Consider the following 15,856-nt stretch of genomic DNA (forward strand, 5'->3'; position numbering starts at 1 on the left):
GCAGTCCTTCATTCTTCTCAATCACCCTCTTCTCAACCCTGTTTGTTCTCATCTCATCACCTCTGGAGTGACAGGCCAGATGAGAAGCGATGGGCAGGAATCGATGAATGAATTTTCTTTAGCACCACTCGGCTAATGCTGTGTGCACGAGCTAGACGGCAACAGCTAGAGGGCATGCAGGGAAGACTGCAACGCAAACACATCCAAGACTATTTTCACTCTTCCCAAACCCATCTCACACTCTCATACAAAGCTATTTTTGGACAGAGTCACTAGAGAGAAGGTAGGGAAGAAGAAAAAAAGGTTCACACCGATGAGTTTGACAGGTATAGAGAAGAAGAGCAGCAACGAGAAGGAATCACAAAGATTTATAAAGTGAGGTGGAGAGACCAGGGAGAGAAAAGACAGAAGGCAGAAAGAGAAAAGAGACAACGCAGATGGAGAAATATGGCAACTGTTATGAATGAGCTGAAAGAATCAAAATGTCAGGGTGTGTGTGTGTGCAAACGTGTGATGTGTAGTTGGGTGTCAAGTATTTACCTCAACATCAAACACACGTGCACGCTCACAGAGTAAAGATGCATGTGCCTGGCAATAATAAAAAAAACACACATTTGACACACATCACACACGTCAAACATCCTCATCAGCGCCACGCTAACAGGTGTGCAGCAGAGAAGACAGCGACCTGCAAACATGAAAGCCACAAACACGCACACGTAAAATAGGCAGTGATGCATCTTTCAACATTCTGACATTTCACGCTCAAGAGTTGATTTTTCTTTTTTGATGTCTTATTTAGATGTTTTTTGGGGCAAGTTTTGTCATCTAAAGGTCTCTACATACTGTGCGATTTTTAACGATCTTATAAGTTCACAGCTTGCTACACTAGGGGTGGGAATCTTTGGGCACCCCATGATTCGATAACAATTACGATTCAGGGGCTATGACTGGATTATAAATCGATTATTGATGCATCTTTAATTTATGTATATTGTAGAGTGTCGGGATGGCCATGTCGGTGAAATAGTGTCAGGATGGGACGGTGTATCTGGGCTCCAATGTAAGCAGCAGTGCTTACATTACATATAACGTGGCTCTTGTCCAGTTCGCTTCCACCGTTGACGTTGTAGAAGCCGAAGTGTTCCCACACATCTGTTATTAAATTAGAAGGAGCTGTTCAGATCTCACGGCGAGGTGGGTGGCGTTCAGTGTCCCAAAGTGTCCCAGAGATGACATGTACCGCGCTTCTTAGTTCCACATTATTAAGAACCTTCTGTATTACTTTAATTAACAGATTTAAATAATCGAAATTTGGACATTTGTAAATCGATTCAGATTCGTCCATGTTCGAATCGCGATGCATTGAAGAATGGGAAATATCCCCCACCCCTATTGCTACACTGTACGACATGAATCTAATAATCTTTGGGCATGACGTGAAGTTTGCTCTGTGCAGATTGCACGATGAAAACGCAGCTGAATCTCAGCCTACGATGAGTCAACTACAGTAAAACAGCTTAATTTTACAGAAGTGGATTGTTTGTAAATATGTATATATATATATATATATATATATATATATATATATATATATATATATTATATATATATATATATACTATATATATATATATATATACATACATACATACACACATTATTATATAAATAATACTTTTTTAACAGTCAACATGTGAATTTATATATTTTTTCTCTGATTTTACTAAATATCTGTAAATTAACAGAACAGGGAAAATCTGTAAATTCATGCTCAAAATTGATTCTGAATTATTTCATATATATATGATTTATTATAAATACATTTTCTTTCAAATAACAGCAACATAATGTCAAATAATTACACATTTTTTCACTTTAAATACAGAGAGAATAAAAAGAAAAAGAAAGAATAAATCACTATTTGTGAAAATACAAATTGTTGATGTGGATATTATATACAGTTTTGGCCTTTTTTAATGGTTAGGATGCAAATGAATTCATTTTTCTATGATTTTACTAGATGTTACTGGTGATTTGAATAAACAGAAAATCTGTAAAATAATCGTGATATTTTTACCATTTTTCAATCCTTAGTAAGCATTAATTCCTTTCAAATATTTGTATTTTTTGCTGATTTAAATGCACTGAAAAAAACTGCGCAACTTTACAGTCAAACATTATAAAATAATTAATTAGAATTTGCAGAAATACAGATTTTTGACGTGGATATTATTTACAGTTTTGGTGAGTTTTTCTTTTCTGTTGTTTTTTGTTGTTTTTATGGTTAATGTGTAAATAAGAAAAAAACAGTGATTTTATTAGATTATCTGCAATTTAAGAAAAATCTGTCAAATAAAAATTAGTTACAAATTATTTTGAAAACATTTTTTACAGTGTTGTTTCTCCTTCATTTGCAATCTATGACTGCATTTATTGCTGTGAATCTATTGTGTTGCTTTTCTGCGCACATGACAGCTATTGCATGACTGTCTGTCTTAAAGGATCCCTCTTCTGTTGCTATTCCTGAGTTTTCTTCCATTTTCTACCCATATTTGTTCTGGTCTTGGGCAAGTAGTGATTTTATAACCTGGAAACAGTCAGTGATGTACCCATTTTGAATAAATGTAATAGTAATTGTAACTTCAAGCAAAGCTCAAGTTCATACCGCATAGATTCATTCTGCAGAGCATCATAATAAACTCTTGGGATTTTATAGCAGCGTATAGAACAAGTTCATGGCCTACTAAAGCTTCATTGCACAATTTTTTCTCTTAAAGGATCCCTCTTTTGTTGCTATTCCTGAGTTTTCTTTGATTTTCTACCCCATTTTCCTCTCCAAAGTATGGGTCAGAGGGTGTTGTATGGGGTACAGATTGGGAAATGTGTGGTAATGTGTAATATAAATACAGCTGAACTTGACTGAAGCTTCTGCTGACATGCTGCTTAAATGTGTTCAACTTTATCCTTGAGTTCCCGGAGATCATTTTACTCTGGTTTTCAGGCTATTTGACAAAGAAGAGTTCAATATCTTAAAATAAAGCAGAATAAAGCCACTCGATCAAGTACATTTCTTTAGTTCCTTTCCACCTGAACCCGCTGACACTGTAAGAGCTGCGACAAAAAGGTGGAAAACCACTAACAACCGTGAAGTGAACAGACAAAAACCGCAGATACGCAGCTGTGCTTAACTTCTCAGCCGGGAACTTTAATGCTCCGCTCACGACCTCATACACCAACATCTCCTGACTGACTGGAAGCCTCAGAGTCACTTAAGAGCAGTCATGAGTCACTCTCTGATGCTGATATCACCATCACCATTCCCATCAGCACTCTCCCCTGCGGTCCCCCCCGCCGAACGCTCCGTGGGGATCCGTCGGATGGAAGGAAGCTCGCCTCTTATGTCAAATACAGAAGACTGTTGTCTCACTAAAGTGAATTAGTTTTCTGGTATTGCTCTCAGGGGAGCTCAGCCTCCCCAAGTTAAGCATACGATAGCACGGAAACGGATAAATAAATGCCCCCTGCTAGCTGTTGCGTGGCGTAAATGAGGAACATTAGCGGGTACAAGCCTCGCTTGGTCCTTACGGGAAAAGAGATTATTCCCAAATGAAATATCTCCCTAACAGATACTTTATTTAGATGGTGGATTTCTGAGTGTAGGTGGTTTATTAGTAACTTTTGTTGATTTTGATATTTTTTTTATTTACGCTTCCGCCTAGAAGGCAGTCAGCAGTACCAACTCCACCTCTGACAGTTTGAGCTATTTTTAAGCATATTTAAATATATCCAAATACGTGTTACCTTGGTGGCATTTATGTTGACATTTCACACAGGAAGCCAACAGTTTCACCTTTGTTCAACCACATGTTAAAATCAAAAATAGGCAAATGAGGCGAGTGAATATTTAGCTACCATCTTCCTGTTTACAAGTGGTTAATATAGCGTACCAAACAACAAAAAAGTCTTGAAAATTTACATTACTCTTTTAATCAGCTTCTCGCAATACATAGTGGGATTTTCATGAAAATACTTCAATGAGGACGTAATATTATCTGATGAGTTGTTTTCTTCTGTTCTGTTGCCGGGGAGATATCACCACAAATAAAATCTAATCCAACTATCACATTAAAATCTTTATTTTTGCACAATTCAGCAACAGTTTTTTGTCGACTTTTTGTCACAAATACATGTTAAATGCATTATTTTTTACACCCAAGTGTCAGGTGACTTGAGTGCATTTCTTAACCCACTGAATCAAGCAAAAATGATCAGTGGATGCACATGCTGCAAGTGCTGTTTTGCACCCAACAACTTTTTCTGACTTTTCAGATCACAGTCAGACAATCATACCAACTTTATGCAGCGCCTGGCGAGAGGTGCAGAGTTGACGATGCAAGCATGGTTTTAACTCTATCAATGCTTTGCCCTGTATATAGATCAATAAACACATTTGCCTCTCTTCTCCTGACAACAGACTCTGGTTCTGCTTTCCAGGAGACCCAATGCTACCTAGAGTCCCACTCCAACCAGAATCTACAGCACATAAAGAACTGATCCATGTCGTTTATTGGCCGATTATTGATCAAACAAATGTGCTACTTCAGGTCTGATGCAGCCTTCTCTCTCTCTCTGTCATCACTCTGTGTCTGTCTCAGAAATGTCTCTCAAGCAAAAATTGCAAAAATTAAACAAGAAGCACTAGCCGTTGCCACAAACCAGAAAATTAGCTTCTCTCACGGTGGCAAGCACTACGCTAACAGCTAGTGGCAAATTTAGAAAGCAGGGATAGATTAACCTACAACAATATCTGGAAATAATAACTAATAATCCTTTAAGATATGGATCAAAGTGGACAATAAAAGTGACAGAACAGTAAAAGACTCAGAAAATAGAGAAGAATGGTAGACGTAACTCCAGGAGACAAACTGACCAATCGTAGTTGATCCCATTTTAACAGAGGAGAGTGTCCTAATTTAATTATTTCTAGTTCTATTTGGCATATTTAGTTATGGTCACCCTTATTATAAATGACAGCTTCTCTGCTGTCACATGCTGGTAAAATGTTACCAATACTTTCTAAGTCCAAGGGTCCTCTACTTACATCAGAGTTCTGTTCCGACACATCGACCTAAGTTGATTTTCGCAGGAAGTCGGAACTCTGGCAAAAAGGAGAAAAAAAAGCCGTTACGTGCATCACGATATCGATCAGTTCTTCAGAAAAGTCATGAATACCAACGACTTTCATGCATGTATGAGTCATTTTACAAGAAGATAACAGAATATTGTAATGGACTGATGTTTTTGTTGTTGATGTTTCAATGTTCATTGTTCAATTCAAGATTTACCTAATGTCAGTGAACGTACCATTTTTAGTTGGCTCACCTCTGATTGGCTGAGAGTCAGCAATAGTGTGTGTGGAGCGAGAGAGAGCTGGGGACGGCGGCTAATTCTGGAGCTAAGTTATGGGGTTTTTCTAGTTCTTCTGGCGTTGGCTACGGCCCACGGTAGCCTGTGTGAAGGTTCAATAAACCAGCAGAGAACCAGATAAAGTGTCACTCATTCATCACGGATGGTCGCTACAATATGTTGACCTGTTTCTACATCTTGACCGATGTGCGTCGGTGTTTTGCCCTGTTGCGAGTGTTTTATTACATTTAATTTCACTTCTATGGAGAATGCTTTCCTTTTCTTCCAAGCACTGCCAATCAGAAGAGGCTGATTTGTGCTTGGGAGCCATAATGAAGGGTAAAAAGTTAGTGAATGTAGCACAATCCAAGGAAGCATTCAACCGAGAATGTAAACAAAGCCATCTTTTAGCACCGCGTGACGACGTATTTGTCCACTCCGCTCACCAACTAGTTCCACGTAACCAGTTCTGACATAGCGACAAAGCGCCGTACGTCGAGAACATCGTACACCGAGGACCCCCTATATTGGTTATCGGTCTTTCTTGAATGCCAATATTCAGCACTGTTAAAGGCCCTTAAAAAACAACAACAAAAGAAACCATGTCAGTTGACCTCTAATGAAGATATTTTTAATCGGGTCTTTAGCATTAAGTTTCATTGACAGGTTCTGTATCCTGGCAACCATCTGAGCAACTAAACTAGTCATCACATGAGTTAAACTCAATGCTGTGATTCTGACCATTTGATAGATTCTCAGATCTTTTTCATCCTGAATGTGTCCGAGAGCAAAAAATAGGTTTCCCTTCAAACAGGGTCAAATGACGCATAACTAACATACCACTGCCTTAAGTAGCATCCTTGTGTGGCGCTGAGAGAAATCATAAAATAGCAGTTATTTTACATTAGCTTGTTGTCAATATTAGGAGTGCTTCAAGCTCCTTCTGAAGAATTTGGATTATGTCTTTAAGGGGATTGTGTCAATAAAGCGGCGTAAGCAACTTCAGAGAGAAATGAAAGAAAATAGGAGGAAGAAACAAAGGAGGGAGGCCTGAGTGAAAGGAGTCTACTGGTGATATGAATAAGAAATGAAAGGAATGCAGAATGAAAAGTCTGTCCTAACCAATACGCACATCGACACAATACGATGGCACACCATATGTACACACACATATGCACACCAACTGGAGAGGCGTCGGGCCAAACAAACGAGCCACAGAAATCAAATAGATTTCCTTTATCACCTTGCTGGCTCCAGCCACCAGAACATTAACACAATATTTATTGATGCTGCCACTGCTCCTGCTGCTGCCGCTGCATTATGGGAGCGGGAGCGAGTGAGCGGAAAACAGAAAGATACGAAGAAGTGAGTAAAAAAAAAAAAGAAGGAAAATAAAGAAGAAGAAAGAGGCTGAGGTCCAAATAATTTTCTCACTAAGCCTCCTGCTCCATCTCCTGAAATCTGCTGACAAACAATGAAGGAGGTAAAGTCAGAGCCAGCGAGTCTGGGGCCCTGCCAAAAACCCAGGAGGAGGGAGAAAAAAGGGGGAGGACAGGTGGGAGGAAGTGAGGGAGAGAGATGGAGGACTGATCCATAGCTCCCATCTCCACTGCCATCAGGAGTTCATTAGCTCCTGGAAGGGAGTGAAAAGGACAGAGAGATGGAGGATGAGCACTCTGCCCTTCACTCCCAGCGACCCCAGCCACCACCTCCCCGTTTATCTATCTGCACCTCCCCTCCTGTCATCTCTCATCCTGCTACCTCTGCTGGCTTCACCTTCCTTGTTTTCCCCCCTTTCTCCTTTCAACACCTCCTCTTCATCTTTCCTCTTGATTCCCTTTGCCTCCACCGCCCGCCACTCCCTGTTTCAATCCGATGCTTCTGAATATACAGTTTAAATTCAAATAAATATACATTGAGCACAAATAAAATATCCAAGGATGGCACAGTGAATAAAGGGTTTATTTCCCTCTTGGATCGCCCGGTGTTCAAACAGCAAAAGGACTGTCTGACATACTGTTTCTGTCTGTTGTTTACTCGCCCTCACTCATCCACACAAACATACATAGTCCTGAAACTCATCCCATCAGCAGCTCAGGCAGCATCTGTCAGCCCGTCCATCAATGTGCTCGCAACCTTCAGACTTTTTTATTTTTTCTGGAAATATGAGTAGGAAGTAGCGAGCAGGCAAAGAGGGAGAGAATGGTGCAACAATCAGGAAGAAAAACCAAAGTATATGATGCATAATAACACATTTTAATGGTTCCTGCTGCATAAAGTTAAACTTTATCCACAGGGGGGGATCTAAATTAGCATATCTATAATATATATTTTTTACCAATACAATTGCTTGATTTTATTTTTTCATACAGTAAAAAATCTTTTACCATGCCAAATTACTCACACATGGACTTACAGAAGTTCAAGTTCCCAAATGAAAATGCCAATTTACACTTAGTGAGCAGTCAAGTCAGCTAATTTAGATTTTACACCCCATGCATTTCATCCGGACATCAAAAGGTGGCTTTCCACTGCAGGAACTCAAGGAATAGCTCCAAAATCTATCCTTTCAGTTTCCATTGCAGTAAAGGATCCAACCGCTTCAATCGCAACGTAAACTCTAACTGCACAAAAACAATGATAAATCCAAATTAACAAACATAATTCCAGTTCTATGAGCATGCAGGCAACAGAGCAATGGAGGTTTGTTATGCTAACTATGTGGTGAAGAAAAATGGTGCCCAATAAGCATTTGTCTTCTCCAAGTTAAATCAATCAGCAGCTCTTTAGGGCCACTCAGAAGTACCTGTTCTGTTCTCTTTTTCTGTCCCAAAATCAGGGTCTACAATGGCGGTTCTTGCGTTTGGAATGTGCACAAAGGTTGCATAACATGCACCTGACATGTAATTGTACATACTCGTTAAAGGAACAACATCTGCTCTCCTGGTTGTCACAACAGTTACTGGTTTGCAGTTTCAAAACCAAGACTAAACTAGTTCACCGCAACTCTACTTTTGAAAGAAATGATCCTCTCATGTTTATCAAACTGATTTGAATCCATTTTATTTCAATCTATAGTGATCTATGGTGATTAAAGCCCAAATGATATACCGGTTACACAGTGTTGTCGGCTGATATCGGCATATCACAGATATATCAGTGTTAGTGTACATGTCTTATATTGCCGATATGAAAACTTAATTCTGCAGGATACAATATTAAAAAAGATGCTTTTGGTAACTTTGTGATGGTGCCATCGCATAATTGGTGCAGCAGAGCAGCCCTGGTTCCCTTGTTTACAACATGCTCAGCACTACCTGCAGCACATGCAACAGAGTACATCACAGCTGAGCGAACAATGGTGCGGAGTTAAGCTTTGTCTTTACAATAAGCTGATAAGTTCATAAATAACGACACGATCATTTTCAATTTTCAATACAACTTTAAGATGCATATAAACAAGATCGGCTGATTTAATGGCATCAGAATTTCTTACTCCCTAAAATCAGCATCAGTCCCAGAAAATCCAGTAGCAGTCATGCTTTAATGCAACACCACTTTCTACCAACAGTACAAAAACATCTAATTGTTTGAAAGAATCCTCACAGTGAAGAAGCTGAAACTAGAGATAATTCGCCATTTGTTCTAAAGACAAAAACTTTAACACTCTACATAAATTACAGATGCACTGCTCTTACCTCATCATGCATATAAAATATAAACAGTCCAACAGCTGGACTTCTATTATTAAAGTCTCATTTACTGAGGGGAAATGAAAATATATAAAATAAGAATAAAGGAAGTGAAACATAAGCTCGGTGCTTTAATGATATTGCTATCAAACTCCAGAGTAACAAGCTTTATTGTAAACTACGACAAAAAGCAGATCATTAATTTTATCTGAAAAACCATCTGCTGCACCACAAAATCCACTGCTCTCATTTAGTCTGCAAGGAACAGGTTTTGCAGGAAAAACAGATATGAGGCACATTCCAATTACTCAAAAAAAAAATCTTTCCGTGAAGTATCTGCAGCATTTCCCTTCTCGCCACTGTTGTGTGCAGGTGTGCAGAGTTTGCAGTTATCTTTTCCTAACAAGGCTGAGTCGCAGTGACACAAGGGGAAAAAAATATAAAAGTTAAAACACTCCCTCCCCTCCTGTCTCTCCTTGAAAGCCTGATGTCATCTTCAGGTTAGCATGTGCACACAAGAAGCCACTAACGAGGTTCTATGCCACAGCAGGGTCATCCAGCACTGACAAAACACGTCAGAGTCACACACAGAAACACTTCCCTGCAGCGCTCAATCGCGGTTGGGTTTATGTTGTGAGACTTGTAAGACATGACAAAACCTGTAGCTGACAACAAACTAATTAATTCAAAGTCATTTAGGTGCCAACATTTGACAGGAACTCCAAATATGAAATTCTCCTGCACACATAAGTGGAGTAAAAGTACTTTACAGTCCTTTAAATGTCTGATTTTATGTAGGAAATCCTGCTCCGTTGTACTATAAGTTACTTTAACCTTCGTGTTGTCCTGTGGGTCAAAATTGACCCGGTTTAAAGTTTGAAAATGTGGAAAAAACATGTATTTTCTCAGTGAAACTTCTGATGTCCACATTTTCAACATTTTTGGGAAATCTTTGAACATTTTTTGGTGGAAAAAAGAAATGTTAAAAATGTTTCTTAATAACATTCACAAAAAAAAATCAACCAAAATCCAGCGAAATTCGCTGGATTTTGGTTGATTTTTTTTGTGAATGTTCTTAAAAAATATATTAAAAGTTTTACTGATATATATGGAATCACTTTTTTTTTTTTAAATTTAAAGGAAACTTTTAAGGAATTATTGGAATTTCCTTTCTGAAGGTTTTGCAAATTTTCAGAAATTTGGGAAATTTTTTTGCTGAATTTTTGGATTTTTTTCAGACAAGGAAACAGTATTTTTTGGTGCCTGTAAATGATGACAACAGGAGGGTTAATGTGCTTTACCCTTTAAAGGGCATTCATTGAAATACTCTGAAATTCAAAATTTCAACCCCAGAGTGTTATTGGAGAACGTAAGACTTTTTTACTTTTGTGTATGATTTTCATGTTGAAATTCAAGGTTAATGAAGTTACCATATATGGCTCCTTGCCCGTTAGCGGTAAAAAAAATCCAAGAAATGTATATATCGTCACTTAGCACAATTAGTCAACCATACAAGTGAGTTTTGTCAACTAATCATGGTTAGTTTGGACATTTCAACCACAAATATGGAAGAGGACTAAGCTGCCAGTCTGTCTTTTACCAATTTGGGAGAAAAGATAAGGTTTGATACGTTCAGGCTTCTGCTGATTGGTCAAACGCCACGATGTAGTGTGATGTAACGTAGAATGATTTTCGCTGATTGGCTGGGTGATAACCACATGCTTCTCGACCTTATATTTAATGTGTACCGAAGTTACCAAATATGATCACTTGCCCGATGAAGAGTTAAAGATAAGCATGAAAAATTAGTAAGGTAGTGTTTATATTTATTCTAAATCCTGCCTATTCTATCGGTTTCCAGGCTTCAAGAGAAGAGAAATTTGTTGATTGTCAGAGATTCTGACCCAACAGAATCCACAGTACCAGAATCCTGTACATCAGGGGTGTCAAACATGCGGCCTGTGGGTCAAAACCGGCCCGCCAGAGGGTCCATTCTGGGCGGCGGGACGACTTTGTAAAATGTAAAAATTACAGAGAAGACATTAAATGCAAATTTGTAAAACTATACATTTAAAATAATTTGTAGACCTTGACAAGCTGTTTTGATCATAAAGTAAAATACTAGTTTGCTCATTGTTCTTTTGTGTCTCATTTTTGTCATTTTGTGTTTCCTTTTTGTCTCGCTTGTGTTTTTTGCCATTTTGCATTTTGCTTTGTTATTTTGTGCGTCATTTTTGTTGCTTGGTTTTTTTTTGTCTCGCTAGTGTAGTTTGACTATTTTTTGTCATTTTGTCTCTTTTTTGTCATTTTTTGTCTCGTGTCATTTTTTGTCTTGTAAGTCACTTTTTTGTTGCTTTGTAAGGTTTTAATGAAATTTTTGTCTTGTTTTGTGTCATTTGTCTGATTTTTTGTCATTTTATTTCTTGATTTTGTTGTTTTGTGCCTTATTTTTTAATATTTTGTCTTGTTTTTGTTGTTTTTTGTCATTTTGTCATGTTTAGTTGTTTATCTCATGTTTTTGTCATTTTGTTTCTTTTTTGTCATTTTTGTCTCATTTGTGTGATTTTTTGTCATTTTTATGTCCATTTTTTTTCGCTGTTTTGTTTCGTGTCGTTTGTGTCGTTTTTTTGTCATTTTGTTACTCTATTATGCTATGATTTTACTGCTCCGGCCCACTGAAAATACACAACATTCAGAACTAAACACCTGTGAGGAAGCACAGAAATCCTCCTCAGCTACTAGTAACGCCCCTGCAGTAAACATGCGGGTGAGTTGGTTGGATAGTAAGTCAAGTGCAGCAGTTGACAGGACAGCTAGCCAACACGCCTGCAGGCAGCTACACACACACGCCTGCATAAATCCCTCAGCTCGGTTGGTTCCCATCCTTCTTATATGACGTGCATTTCACAGTAAGACACACACACACACACACACACACACACACACACACACACACACACACACACACACACACACACACACACACACACACACACACACACACACACACACACACACACACACACACACTCTGCCCTGCAGCCTCCTTAATCTAAGTGTGTAAAAACATGCATGTGTGTGTCTGTGTGAGGGATTGAGGGTACAGTTTACGTGACGTCACTGGTCCATTCATGAGCAACACCCCTCCTCCCCCTCCTCCTCCTCCTCTTCCTCACTACGTAGCTGCTAATGCGATACAAACGCACCACGTGGGGGTCCTTACCCCCTTTTCTAGCCAATCGGAGCTCAGCGCTTAGTGCAACAGACACAAGTACGCACGCTACACACGTGTGCGCACGGACACATGTGAGGCTTAAAAGGCCTGCGGGCTTGAGTTTCACATGACATACTGTTACAGTGTGGAGGGGGACAGCCGATGCATTCCTCCCGGCTAATGCTGCCGAGTCAGATGATGAGAGAAATCAGTGTGAAATCTTGATCAAGACATGAAGGGATGAAGGGATGGAGGGATGGAAAAGTTGTGGGTACGGAAGGATGGATGAGGGAGAGCGATGGATGGAGGAACTGAAATATGGATGACTGGCTGGAGGGCTGTCATCAAAAAAAAAAAGATGGATGCAAAATAGAAACAGCTCTCATCCCTGTTCAGCTGCTTTGTAAACAACCACTGTCTCCAGGCGAGAGAGGAGAGACCCAGGGGAGGGGAGGAGGAGAGAGGGAGTATGAGTGAAAACAAGATAGCACTGCATCAGGAGAAGATATGAAAGAGCGAGAAGGGGGGGATAGAGGGATAGAGAGAGAGCTGTTATGCCCCCACACACCATGACTCATCTCCGGTTTCATACCCAGCGGGAGGAGGCTAGTGTGTGTGCGTGAGAGAGAGACAGTTTGAAGAGCGTACATCTGTACTTGAATCTGCATTCGGAGTTGCTCTGTGTGCACAAGTCTTGCCTCTACGTGATGATGATGATGCGAGTGTGAATGTGTGTGGAGGGGAAGAGGAGGAAAAGGAGGAGGACGAGGAGTGTGTGCTGTCACAACTGGGAACATTTAACAAGTCCCCAGACGATTCCAGCTTAATTGATTCAAGGCTAGAGTCACTTCAGCCTCTCGTGTGCCGCCTTCAGCTCAAAAAATATGGATAAATTGCTCCATCCGCTAATGATCAGCACTAATAGGTGGACATGATATTCTTTGGAGGTTCTCCAGGCGATTATGTGGAGTAGGTGGCCACAATGCACTGCTGAAAAATCACACAGGAGGCAAATGCCCCACTTACACCCCATTAATCCTGCTGACATCTGACTTGCAGCATCACCATCTGCATCCACATGTCAAGTCCTGATTTGGTTGTTTTTGTTTGCATGCAGGTATGGATGCCACACACTCCTCCAGCAGAGAGCTCTGACTTTGAGGAGGTAAACAACAGCCACTCCCCCCTTCTTCTAAAGCCAGCTAGATCTGCACAGCACGAAGCAGCAGCAGGAGGAGGAGGAAGAGGAGGAGGAGAGGGTGAAGGAGGAAGAAGAGAGGAGTTGCTCTAATTCCTTGATGTGTGCATGTGTGTGCTTGCGTGCTCAGCCTTCCTAAAAGCAGCACCGCTCTCTCCTCCCTGGCTTCCTCTGCCTCCCTACCTTTTTTTTTTTTTTGGAGAAACCTGCAGATCCCTGGAGACTGTGAACATTTGGGTGCCACCACCCACCCTTGCACCCTACACCCAACTTCATGCTTCACACTACGCATGCCCCTGCATCCACACACACGAGTTGAAAGTCACATTCCCGGTGCAAATGAGCCTGTTTGATGCAATTACGCACGAAAAATACGCACACTTGGACACTCTCCAAGTGCCAAACACTTGATTCCCACTGGGGCATGTTTGCAGCACAACGTGTCCAAGTTCAAACATTTCACTCCTGTTGTCGCACAGGCTTCTAAAGGTTTTTTGTTTTTTTTTTTAACGCAGATTCCCCTACTCAACCCACATGCACCGCCGCTCACTGTGACTGACAAGTCCGCTCCAAAAGTGCGTACAGACCCGCTGCTGCTGCTAGTGCTACCAGGGCTAGGCTAGCAGCAGCAGCAAAGTGGACTTCAGAGGTCCTGGCTGCAACACTTTTCACATTTCCATCCATAAATAAGTAGCTTTTTAATTACCATGATTGCAGTTAGCGTCTGGTACGGAGACGTCCTCGGTCCTGGACGCAGGAAGGCGATTCCCACAGATTAGGAGATCATTGGAAGCCAAGCACATGTAGTTTAACAGCAGAGCTTTTACTTCAGTTTTGCCCACTCGGTGCCCCCCTGGCAGGCTGCTAGCAGTGCTGCTAAACGGCCCCCACGACTCCTGGTCCACGTTGGGTGACAGGACCGTCCCTTCCCCTCCCCTTCACGGTGCGTGTTGACAGCGCGTCAGCTCTGCAAAGCCCCGACGACCGACGAGTCCAAATCCGAAATAAAATCCTCCCCCCTCCAAAAAAAAGAAAAAAAAGTGGCAGCCACACTGAGATACGGTCAATAACAAGCCGCTGGTCCTGCTGCTGAAGCGGGCTGCGAGGTGCGCACAACACAGCGCTCACAGGAAAGCATGTCGCATTTTGCAAAAAAAAAAAAAAAAAAAAAAAAAGCCCCAAACGTGGTGTCAAAAATCCGACTGTTTTCCTCTCCGGTGCCAGCGGTAACGGGAGGAGGGGACCGGAGCAGCAGGAGGAGGCTGTGGTGCTGTAGAGAGAGGAGAAAGGGTGCTTTATTTCCAAACGATGAGTCAGAAAAGATTGCAAGCCAGTTTCGCAACGTCCCTCCTTCAAAAATAAAACCTCCAGCTCCGTCTTCACTTGCTGCCGTTTCCACTCCTCCGGCCCGGTGTACGTGCACACACCGCTCTGCACTAATGCACAGGCGGGTCTTGTCTTGCAACCTCTCCTCCCACTCCCACTAAAAAAAAAAAGACAACACGGAGAAAAATCAGCTCTTATCATCAGCTTGAAAACTCTTTTGGCGCCATATTTATGGCGTACTTTCAATTCACTGTTACCGCAAACTGCACTTCCTACTCTGACAAATGCTAGATTACTGCGCCTCGGAGAGGAGACGGCGGGGATTGAACCTTCACCTGCTGCCAAGTCTGTCACACACTCACTCTGTGGCACTAAAAAAGTGGCAGAAATATGCATCAGAAACCACATTAAATTTAAATTATTTTCCTGAAGAAAAAATAATATTCTTGTTTAATAATGGAGGATTCACTCATGCAAAATACACTGCATCAGATGCATAAAGATAAGATTTATTCATCCAGAGTACAATACAATAAACAAAGGTTAGTGAAATACGCACAGTTACACCGAGGTTAGTAGTAAAATAGAAATATCAAAAAATACAAAGTAAAAAAAATGCAGTGTCTAAAAGTGTGAAGTGTCTTAAGTGTGTGAAGTGTCTAGAAAAAAAATTTAAAAATAAAAAATATATATTTCAAAAAGTGTTTATCTTTAATATTGTGACTAGAAAAAAATGAAATAACATTTTTAAAAAGATTTTTTTAAGTGTTAATCTTTGATATATATTCTCATCCTGTAAGTGGATTAGATTCACTTGTACACAAAAAATAAAAAATGTTTCCAAAAAGCAGCTGTTTACTTTAAAAACAAAAAAAAAGAATGGTGTTATCCTAAAATATCTAATACAGTTTACATGATTTTTATGACTTGAAAAAAATGATTTGCTTATTTATTAGTAGAGGACAATCATTCTATTCATTCATATGACTGAAAAATACACATATATTAGTGGAGGAC

General features: G+C 40.3%; 1 protein-coding gene across 3 annotated transcripts in view; it reads right to left on the reverse strand.

The window, feature by feature from the left end:
• jade2 (jade family PHD finger 2) overlaps positions 1-15,103 on the reverse strand; it is a 253,676-nt gene extending 238,573 nt beyond the window's left edge. For 2 of the 3 annotated variants that reach the window (XM_023286082.3, XM_023286081.3), the window contains exon 1: positions 14,220-15,103. In XM_023286082.3, the coding sequence (XP_023141850.1) occupies positions 14,220-14,222 (3 nt within the window). In that variant the 5' untranslated portion in view covers positions 14,223-15,103. Of the gene's footprint in view, positions 1-5,104; positions 5,162-14,219 lie in introns of all 3 variants that reach the window. The other variant, XM_035955385.2, reaches the window with a different exon arrangement.
• Positions 15,104-15,856: the final 753 nt, after the last annotated feature.

This window comes from Amphiprion ocellaris, chromosome 14 (assembly GCF_022539595.1).
Source record: "Amphiprion ocellaris isolate individual 3 ecotype Okinawa chromosome 14, ASM2253959v1, whole genome shotgun sequence".
NCBI classification, from domain to species: Eukaryota; Metazoa; Chordata; class Actinopteri; family Pomacentridae; genus Amphiprion; species Amphiprion ocellaris.